The sequence below is a fragment of the Crocuta crocuta genome, unplaced genomic scaffold (assembly GCF_008692635.1).
Source record: "Crocuta crocuta isolate KB4526 unplaced genomic scaffold, BGI_CrCroc_1.0 scaffold932, whole genome shotgun sequence".
NCBI lineage: Eukaryota > Metazoa > Chordata > Mammalia > Carnivora > Hyaenidae > Crocuta > Crocuta crocuta.
Window position 1 is genome coordinate 36,646 of NW_027528857.1, and position 11,744 is coordinate 48,389.

Genomic DNA, 11,744 nt, shown 5'->3' on the forward strand with positions numbered 1-11,744 from the left:
CAGTATCTTTAACTTTCTCCCCATGAAGACAATATAAACATAGAACATTTTTTGGTCATAAAATTAGAGTACCCGAACCTACTATATGAATAGTTTTCTCTCTTAATTCAGCTTATGTGATCTTTATTTCCTGTTTGATATGGATATACATATATGTATATGTATATGTATATCTGTATAAAATTTATATAATCCTACAAAAATTATATAAATCAATTTTAAATATTTAATCACACATTAAAATTATGGAGGTCCCTCAAAAAGTTAAAAATAGAATTACCCCATGATTCAGCAATTGCAGTCCTAGGTATTTACCCAATGAATACAAAAATACTAATTCAAAGGGATCCATTCACCCCAATGTTTATAGCAGAACTATCTACAGTAGCAAAATTATGGAAACAGCCGAAATATCCATCAACTGATGAGTGGATAAAATAGAGGTGATAAATATATATGCACAATGGGATACTACCCAGCCATTAAAAAAGGATGAAATCTTGCCATTTGCAATGACATGGATGGAGCTAGAGAGTATTATGCTAAGTGAAATAAGTCACTCAGAAAGCCAAATACCATATGACTTCACTCATATGTGGAACTTAAGAAACAAAATAAATGAGCAAAGGGGGAAAAAAGAGAGAGGGGGAGAGAGAGATAGACAAACCAAGAAACAGATCTTAACTATAGGGGAAAAAATTATAGTTACCAGAGGGGAGGTCCGTGGGGGATTGAGTGAAACAGGTAATGGGGTGGGGATTAAGCAGTGCACTCGTGATGAGGACAGGGTGATGTATGGAAGTGCTGAATCACTATATGGTACACATGAAACTAATCTTACACTGCATGATAGCTAACTAGAATTTAAATAAAAACTTTAAAAAAAGAAAGAAATAGTATGTGAAATAAAGCATATTTTACTCAAATGGCACACACACACACACACAAATACATCTTTTATATAATTCTTCATTTTTGAATACCGGGTATTATTGCTTTACTATTAGGGTTTAGGCTACTTTTTTCCTCTTAGCTACTTCCTATTTGTAACCCTCTTCCTTGTTAAGAAACTCATTTTCAAAGTGGATTCTTTCGCCAATTTTTTTTTTGGATAAGACCTTTATTTAAAGAGATCCCTTGGATGCAGAGAAAACACACAGATTCCATTAAAACTACTGTGTAAGCAAACTTTGCTTGTCTCAGGGACAAAAACCAATTAAAGAAGAACAAAAAGATTTGACAGAGATAGAGTTCTGCCTGCATTGGTCCACATAAAAATTACTCAGTGAAAACAAACCAAAGAAGAATACAGGCCCTTCATGGAAGTCAAGGATATTCGATGCAGGACAGCACCTATTCTGTCTCTATCACAGTCCATCTATGTCCTATTTATGATAGAGAATACTCACAAGCTTATAAATGAAAGTATCATCGAAAAGACACACACTGGCAAGGCTACTAGCCAGTTCTAAAATAGTCACTGTGAATAGTGTAAGTTATCAGATCCTGTCAGTCTGCAGAGAAATTCAGTCCCCTACTAGGACTGCCAACATCTTTAACTTTTTCTTTTTTATGTTAAAATAATAGCATTTTAAGGGCAGTTTCATCAAGGTATGTGAGAATACCTAAGTTTTTTCCTGTTATATTTTCATTTGCTGTAAAAATTGAGCTACCACACTTTCTTCATTCAGATTAAAATAGCAGAAGCTGGGCAGTGAGGACACCTGGCTCTCCCTAAAATATGGGGCAGTTAGGACAGTGGAACCCCAAAAACCCATTTCCCTGGAGGTGGTGTAGACATTTAGTTGCAGCTGTAATTCAACTTGCCCTTCTATTTTCCTTTTTTTTTTTTAATTACAAAAGTATTATATCAATGTATTTTCACTGTAAATCAATTAACCAGGTCACCAATACAGTGACATAAACATTCTCTGTTGTGAACAGTGTAATGGCTTAGAAAAAATAAAAGACCTTTTAAATGAGGAGGAATAAACACTGGATAAAACATGTATCCTCTAAATGTTTCCCTGGGCTGGCCCCAAAGACAATAACCTATAAAGCACAAAACAAAGTAAAAGCTTGGGATGCTAGGTAAACAAGAAAGAAAACTTCATCCTGAGGGCTTCTCCCAAATCTTGGAGGCCCCAGTTCCCATTGTCATGTCTTCAAGTAGTGCTATGGGGAATCTCATCTCATTAAAGGCCCCATCACAGTAATACTGATGACAAAGGCTAGCCCTTTGTGTAAGGGTGAACTAGAAATAAACATGCAAAGCAAGAAGCCTTAGCAAGACCACTTGCATATCTAAAATTGAACACTGGATGGTGAGGTGGGGGGGACGTCTTGTGCAAATTTAAAACCCAAAGCTGGCTTTTCCATGATTTTATATTCTAAATTCATATTCTCTCTGTGATTCAAAAGCCCCTCAAAGAGAAATTTAAATTTAAACTGTTTTTGGATTGATAGTGCATCCCTGGGACTGAAAAGTATAAAAGACACCTGGCTGGAGGTAAAAGCAGGGAACTAAGGGTCTCAATTTGTTGTTTGAACTTCCTTTTGATTCTTCTGATTTGAGGCTAGGCCTTCATCTCTACTCTCCTCTGCCTGTTGTCCAAAGTATACAATTCATCTGGTTTTATATCTTCAGAGAATAAACCTTCAAGCTCCCAAAAGAATAGGAAGAGTGTGACATTGCTCACTGCTCTTAAATCAGACTTTCAAAAGCACCTGTGTTTTTCTCCCACCCTCAACACACACACACACACACACACACACACACACACACACACACACACACACACTTGCATACTTCCTTCTGCAGGATATGGTACTTTTCTAGAGTTCTCCAGGGCAAATCACTCTGTTTCCCTTCACCCCCCACACCTTCACCCCTGAGAAACTTAGGCATAATCTTGTTCTGCAAACTACCATATTTCCATTCACTTTTTTTTTTCATTTTTTAATGTTTATTTTTGAGAGATATAGAGAGACAAGGTATAAGTGGGCGAGGCAGGGGAGAGGGGAGAAGAGAGAGAGAGAGACAGAGAGAGACAGACAGACAGAATCCAAAGCAGCTTCCAGTCTCTGAGCTGTCAGCACAGAGCCTGATGTAGGGCTCGAACTCATGTGCGAGCTCATGACCTGAGCCAAAGATGGATGCTTAACCAACTGAGCCACCCAGGGGCCCCTCCATTCACTGTCTAAATCATATATTGTGATTGAGGTTACAGATATCTCCTCATTTACTTGAAGGTGAGTTTATTGTGCTTCCTGCTCTCTGGAGTAATTTTATAAGAGATCTGATAGAGATTAATTTTGTATTATTGTTTCATGTCATCCTTGCTGGTTTTGAAGTGATTATAGAGAAAAGTTGGAGTAGAAATTTCTTTCCTTCACTATCTTAAAATTGGAGACCCAGCCCACTACTTTAAAAGTACAAAATTTCCAACAAATAAACACTAGACATTTTCTAATATTGGTGTCAAATTTAGAGAAAACTCAAGTTGGTCACTTGCCTAGTCTAAGGGACAATCAGGTCACCAGCAAGAATCCATTTAAATTGAAACCCAGAATAGAATTATTCTAAGATAGATAAAATATTTGCCATTTATGTGATAAGTTTCTATATAATTTAGGAGAACCTTTTCTTTAGAAATTACTAAATGGTTTTGCAATGAAAACCAATCATTATGATACCCTTGTATCAAAGTGTCAAAGTCTAGGCCACCATATAGAGTTAAGTTGGACACCACACAAAAGTACCATTTTTAAAGAACCACTCATTTGCGTATTGCTTATCTAGATATGTTATAGCAATTTTCCAGCAGAAAGTAGGCAAAGGTCTTATAATTAAAAGATTATATTATTACAACAATTTTCTGACATAGAATAAAATGTTTTAAGGAGGTACTCCTATCCCTTAATTTACACAGTCACTATATAGTCTCATAGCAGTCCTGAATAAAATTACCTTGCCAATCAAACTCACATGCACAAATGTTCTTAGACATTATTTCCAATGTGTAATTGTCATAAACTGATGTGCCCCCAAATTTCTTTGTTAAAGCCCCAACCCCAAATATTACTATAATTGAAAATAATAAAAACCACCAGAAAGAGTTTGCTTTTAGGTGGCAAGGCCAGCAACATGCCTTTACTGTCCTACCTTAGGGGTGTATTGACTCTCCAGCCTTATTTCATAATTTAGTTTATGTGCATCCTTACTGTCTTTTTCTTCTACAAGATAGCACACTAGTCCATTACATTGATTACATTATTCTGAATGGATCTAGTGAGTAAGAAGTGGCAACTAGATATTTTGGTAAGACGTTTTCACATCAGTGTCTAAGAAATGAATGTGAAAACACTCAGGGGCCTTCTATCTCAGGGAAATTTCTAGAGGTCCAGTGTGGGCTATATCAAGATATCCTTTCTATGGTGAAGAATGAGCTTTTGCTTCTGGCCCCTCCTTCAACCAAAACTAGGCACAACACTAGTGGCCCCTTTGGATTTTGGAGGCAACATATTCCTTATCTGAGTGTGTTAGTCTCACCTATTTACCAAGACACTCACAAAGCTGCTAGTTTTGAGTGGATCCCAGAATAAGAAAAATCTCTACAGTAGTCTAGGTTGCTCTGAATACTGTTCTGCCAGTTGGGCCACATGATCCAGCAAATTCAATGCCACTGAAGTATCAGCAACAGACAGAAACACTGTTTGCAGCCTTTAGCAGGCCTCTATAAGTGAATCAGAGGATAGGTCCTTAGGATTTTGGAGCAAAGCTCTGTTATTTTCTACAGTTAACTTTTTTTTTTTTTTTTTTTAAATAAAACACTTCCTTGCCTGATACTGTGTCTTACTAGAGAATGAAGGCTTAAACATGGACCACCAACTTATCATGCAACTCAAGCTGCCCATCATGAACTGGGTGTTAACTAATCCACCAAGCCACATTGTAAGGTATCATCAAATATAAGTGGTATATAGATATCTGGGCCCATGAAGGCCCTGAAGGCACAAGTGTGTTACTTGAATAAGCAGGCAAATGTCTATGGTCCCCAGTTCTGCTACACTACCTGCTCTCTCCAAACTTGCACCTATGGCCTCATGGAGAGTTCCCTACAATCCGTTGACATAAGAAGAAAAGACTCTAGCCTTGTCTACAGATGGTTCTGCACAATATACAGGCACAACCCAAAAATGGACAGCTATAGCACTATACCCCATTCTTGGATATCCCTGAAAAGAGAGGTATCCTCTTCCCAGCGGATAGAAGATAAAAACAGTATACCTGGTTATCTATTTTGCTTGGAAGGAGAAACCGCCAGATATGTGATTATATACAGATTCAAGGACTGTGGCCAATGGTTTTGCTGTATGGTCAGGGTCTGTGAAGTAACATGATTGGAAAGTTGATGATAAAGAAACATGAGGAGGAGGTAGATAGACGTCTCTTTACTGGGGAAAATGTGAAGATATTTGAGTTCCATAAGATTGCTTACCAAAGGGTGACTTCAGCAAAGGAATGTTTAATAATTTAATGGATAGGATGTCTGTTCTATGGATACCAGTCACCTCAGTTATCCCTTTCCCCAGTTACTCCTCTTATCATCAAATAGGTTCATGAACCAAGTAGTCATGGTGGCAGGAAATGGGGTTATTCACAGGCTCAACAACATGGACTTCCACTCACCAATGTCAATCTGACTATGGACATCACTGAGTGCCCAATATGACAGCAGAAGAGACCAACACTAGATGCCCAATATGGCGCCACTCCCCAGAGTGATGAGCCAGCTACATTGGGGCAGGTTGATTACACTGGACCACTTGCATCATTGAAGGGGAAGTGTTTTGTTCCTACTAGAACAGATATTTATCCTGGATATACATTTTCCTTCCCTGCAAACAATAATTCTGCCAAAACTACTATCCATGGACTTACAGTCCATCTTATCCAATTCCACACAGTATTGCTTCTGATCAAGGAACTCAATTCACAGCAAAGAGAGTATTGCAATGGGCCCATTCTCATTGAATTCACTAATCATATCATCTCCCACACAGTCCTGAAGCAGCTGGCTTGACAGAATGGTGGAAAGGTCTTTTGAAGACTCAGTTATAATACCAGTTAGGTAGCAACACCTTGCAGGGCTGAGACAAGGTTTTACAGAAGGCTGTATATGCTCTGAAAGCACCCAATTTGTTTTTAATGTTTTACTTATTTCTGGGGGGGGGGGGGCAGCATGAGCAGAGGAGGGCCAGAGAGAGAGGGAGACACAGAATCTGAAACAGGCTCCAGGCTCCGAGCTAGCTGTCAGCACAGAGCCCGACGCGGGGCTCAAACCCACAAACTGTGAGATCATGACCTGAGCCGAAGTCGGACACTCAACCGACTGAGCCACCCAGTGGCCCCAAGCACCCAATTTTTGATACTGTCTCTCCCATAGGCAGGAATCAAAGGGAAGGGATGAATGGGAGTGGCACAACTCACTATTAACCCTGGTGACTCACTAGTAAAACGTTTGCTTCCTGTCTCTTGCAATCTTATGTTCTGCTGCCCTGTAGGTCTTTGTTCCAAAGGAAGCAGTCCTTCCACTAGGAGACACAATAACTTCCATTGACCTGGAAGTTAAGGTTGCCACTCAGGCATGGTAGACTCCTCACAGCTCTGAATCAACAAACAAAGCAGGGAGTTATTGTGCAGGCTGCAATGACTGATCCTAACCAATACAATTACTTATGCAACTGGAAAACACACTTAGTTCTAAATATGGTTTTAGAAAAATTATAAAACTGGCATAATGCAGTTTATTCCACAAGGTCTGATTTTGCTATATATATCCCTTTAGCAACAGAGTCATTAGATATTAAGAATAAAGCACTTCTTACCAAGCGTCATTTGACTGGTACCTGGATTATGAATGAAACAGAAAAGTGAGCAGCCTGATGAGTCTCTGAGTGCATTTCAGAGATTTCAATATGCCACATCTTGGCACTGATGATTAAAAGCACTTCTACTTCAATCCAGAAGCTTATTTGCACTCCTTCTGGGAATTTAGAGAGCTCCTTTCTATGTATGTGATATTAGAACATAGAGTAAGTATGTATATAACAATTACATTCAAGTCATGCTTATTAAGATTAGTCAATTGATTCAGTTACCCATAATTCATTTAAGAAATATTAAGTTAGCACCTAAAAAGTGCAATGTATACTGTTGGGTCTAATCATAGACATATTCTTCATTCCTTGGATCATGTCCAGCATGTGTCTGGAACATCAGCGTTGGGATATGCAAATGACTACAAACAGATACTCGCTTACACTGCACTAATCCGCAGATACACGAGCTGGTTGTAGTTAAAAGACAGTATAAGATCAACAATAATGCCAAACTTAAACTCAAATACTGATAAATATAAATAATGTAATCCAATAATATCATAATTATTCAAAAATAAAATAATGGTCTATAAGAAAAACAAAATTTTAAATTACATCTTAACATGAAAAACTTTAAAATTCCCTTACCTCTTGTCTGTATCCCCTTTCCACAGGCCTCACTGGTGCCCATTACCCCCTGCCTGACAGACTCTGGCACCAAGATACAAGGGCTCCATTTCTGTGGCTTCCACCTGTGATTACAAAGAACAGTGGACGAAAAATTTCACCATGACAAACATACAAAAGAAATACAAAAATAAATGAATTTGAAATCCAAAAGCACAAAAACAGTGGTTCAATAAAAATGTATTGAAAACCAATGTGATAAAATGGAACTCTGGCATGTAATAGGGAGGACAAGAGTCCACTCTCCCAGATTCATGGTTCATGCAGGATTTCCATTTTTGTTAAATGCGGACATTTCCCATATAAGCTGTAGTCCATACACCAAAGTGGCAATAAATATCCTTAAAGGCACAGATAAAATCTAAAAGGCTTACCCTCCTTTTCAACTTAAAATCACATGAAAAAGGAGGAGGAGGAGGAAGAGGAGATGAAAAAGAAGAAGGAGGAAGAGGAGGAAGAGGAGGAGGAGGAGAAGAAGCAGCAGCAGCAGCAGCAGCAACAGCAGGAGGAGGAAGAGGAGGAGGAGGAGGGGAAGAAGGAGGCAGAGAGAGAGAGAGAGAGAGAGAGGGAGAGAGAGAACATCCCTATGTCCCATCGTATCAAGGTTTGAACATCTGAGAGTTTGGAGTGCAAAACCTGATCTGCTTCAACAACTTTTCTAAAACTGTAAAGTGATTCAGCCATCTCAGTAGGGAGGTGAGAAACCAAAGGGACCTATCTTATATGATAGCTCATTTCAGGGAAGAGGAATGGATCCACTTCTGATGAATTATCAATATTTCTATTCTTCAAAGGAAATATTCTCTAAGGAAGGGTTGTGGTTTCCCACTGTTTTCCTTTCTCAAGTCAACAAAACTTTCTATTTTTATGACCCTCAGGACAGCCTGACTTGGGTCCTTAAACCTGTCTCTTCAGAATGTACCCAAGAACCCAAATTCTAAGTGTAACCGCACATCTGCTCCTTCCTTAGTATATGCTGACACTTTATTATATGCCAATACCTCTGATAATAGATATTACTTCAAAAAAATGAAACAGAAACATGAAATAAAAATATTATTGACCAGTTTTGCAAGATGAAAAAATTCTAGAGATCTTCTAGATATGGTCAATAATATTACATATATGTTACATTATAAAACTGGTATTTTATAATGTATTACATTATAATTATAATATGTATTACATTATAAAACTTGTCAGTAATTTTGCATGTATGTAACATATATTATATATATATATCTGTGTAAGATATATGTATATATATAATATATATTGTATATGTGTGTGTGTGCACGTGCGTACATGCATGCATGTATAAAATCATTGACCTCACTCAAGTGGCCTTCATACTGGCAATAGTTGAGGGATTGGAGAGAAATTGAGAAACAGCTAGACAGAAAAATTTAGCATTTAAAGAAATCACTCTTTAATTTTAAATAGTTGTAAATTTACTTTGCATATGCATAGACTCATTTAGTATAATTCTAAAACACAGAAACTGAAATGGCAAGGGGTTTCAGTGAAATTTTTCAACTAGGTTGTATCATTCATTCAGATCCCTTAAGTTTAATAAGACTTTCTAGATCGAAATGAGACCATGGAGTTCAGTCCAGTTTAGTATGCTGTGTAAACTGAAATAGAAAGAATTTTCAGGATTCTTTTGTTAAACTCAGTTTTGCTATGACAAACTTGGCCTCATAAAGGTTAAGTGAAATGTCTCAAATTTCACAACTCAGTAGGCCAGTTATCCCTCCTAGGTCCCAGGATGCTTTAGCCATAGACTCATGACTCCACAGTTAATTCTATGTAAGAATACATCACCATGTTATCCCCTTTTGCTTAGTAACTTAATGTGTTAGAGATGTTCAAATTCACAGAAAAATTTCTATAGACATTTTGATTCTGTTTTAACTTGGTAAACATGTGAATATGTTACCTTAATGGAGTAAAAAAGAAGAATCAAAAGATAATGGTAAAGGTCTGTGTTAAATTGGCTCCCTAACATACCAATGAGGAGGGATACAAAAATTAATTGGAGTACTGCTCAAAATTAAAGTTTGTTTGTCTGTTTTTGAAGAGTATAGAATCCTACTGATAACCTGTACACATAGTAACCTCAGCATCAGGAGAAATGATACAATGATCCAATCCAGACACAGCAAAACTGGTTTCTGGGTAAAATGGCAGGAGGTCAATGATGGAAACGAGTTCAAACATGAGTGGCTAAAATGAAGTGCAACCAGAGAAATAGAGTGGACAATAGAGAGGAAAAGCTCACTAATAGCTTCTAGGATTTTCTCTGATTATAATAGACCTGGGATTATAAAAACTTCTAATAATGCTTTATTTGGCTAATTTTTTCAATTGGCTACCTCCCCCAAGAGCTCTTTCCATGGGCTCAGAAATTTCAATATTTATATATAGTATAAAGGGATGAATATTGACAGTGTTTCCACAGCAGCCCTGTGGCTAAGGAAGCAATTGGTAGTCTGGGCATGTTCCCAGTGTTTATTCACATCCTCCTTAAACTGGCCACTAGATAGAAACAATAAGAATAAAGGACTATAGAGCTGATAGTAATTTAGACACTTCAATGACACTCTAACTTTATCTCAGCAGGTTACGCCTCAGACTCTTGATTTCAGCTCATGTCATGATGTCATGGTTTGCAAGATAGAGTCCCATATCGGGCTCTGTACTGACAGCATGGAGCCTGCTTGGGATTCTCTCTCTCATTTTCTCCCTGTCCCCTCTCTCCTCCCACTGCTCATGCCTTCTCTTTCTCAAAATAAATAAATAAACTTTAAAAAGAGAAAGAGAGAGAAAGAAGAAAAAAAAAGAAACACAAACCTTGTAATCTCCTGAGTAAATTAGACCTTGAATTTCATATCTTTAAGATATAGTTTCTCAAATAATCAGGAAAAACACTAGGCATTTTTGCTAAAGACATTTTTAAGTGTATTGATAACCATATGACTTTTAAGACAATAATTTTTTTCTTCACACATAAGTAAAACTCAACAGTGAGTGAATTTAATCCAGCTGTACTTTAAAGCAATGCTTCAATCCAACATTAAAAGGATGGATATTAATGACTAAACACACAATCCTCAGGCATTGCTATTATAAATAATAGCCCCCAGCTTGTCAAGAGGAAATATATAAGTAGCACATGTATTTTAAAAGTCATTTTCTTTTTTTATTATATTTTTTAACATTTTATTTATTTTTTAGAGAGAGAGAGATTGAGAGACAGACAGAGTGCAAGCGGGGAGGGGGCAGAGAGAAGGAGACACAGAATCTGAAGCAGGCTCCAGGCTCTCAGCTGCCAGCACAGAGCCCGAGGCAAGGCTCAAACTTAGGAACCATGCGATTATGACCTGAACTGAAGTCAGATGCTTAATTGACTGAGACACCTAGGTGCCCATTTTCTTTTCTTTTCTCTTCTTTTTTTTTTTTTTTTTTGATATTTTATCCATAGGTTAAACTTTTTATTTTCTCTAAGTAGTTTATTATAATGTATATATGGCAAAAATTAAGAACCAAATTCTTTTAAATAAAAATAAATAATTTAAAAGTGGATTTTTGCTCCTAGTTCTTCATTAAAGGCTTTAGGATGGAAACAATAGAATGAGGTGAATTACGTGTGTGTTTGTTTTTCAGGTAAAGTCTTTATCCTGAATTTCTTTGGATCCTAATCCTTAAAATTGATTGCCTGAGTGGCAGAACTCCAGCAGCTCACTTAAAATCAAAACATGTTTGTTTCTTTTTTTCTGTTAATTATGCTTTCTTATCCTTTATTGCCTCAAAATATATTCAAAATCAGAGGGGGAAATATTGAGGTGTTAAAGATAAATATTACCTTATCTTTTTTCCTCACTAAAAAATCATAAACTTATGAATGAAAATAAGTCATGATTTATACTAAAATCTAATGATTATTTAAAAAGGTAACTAATTACCGATATACAGGGCACACTGAAATGTCTTCACACTCTCGCTCTTCAAATAAGGTATCTGGGCATTCTTGGCCTCCGTTGGCTGCTTCCTGGATGATAATCCTGTATCGAGACTGTTTCACTGTGGCATTTCCTAAAGTAAAGGAAAAATAAAATTATAGTGCCCTTTTATGTGGATGTAAGGGAAAACTCAGGGTTAATAGCAGGACG

At 37.2% G+C, this 11,744-nt stretch overlaps 1 protein-coding gene across 1 annotated transcript in view; it reads right to left on the minus strand.

Annotated features, from left to right (window-relative positions):
• Nucleotides 1-2,110: 2,110 nt before the first annotated feature.
• Nucleotides 2,111-11,744, minus strand: part of LOC144224954 (thrombospondin type-1 domain-containing protein 7B-like) — a 144,988-nt gene continuing 135,354 nt past the window's right edge. The window contains exons 7-10 of the mRNA XM_077756051.1: nt 11,538-11,667; nt 7,534-7,637; nt 4,166-4,236; nt 2,111-2,254 (exon numbers count right to left, since the gene is read on the minus strand). Coding sequence (XP_077612177.1) covers nt 2,111-2,254; nt 4,166-4,236; nt 7,534-7,637; nt 11,538-11,667 — 449 coding nt within the window. The remainder of the gene's footprint in view (nt 2,255-4,165; nt 4,237-7,533; nt 7,638-11,537; nt 11,668-11,744) is intronic.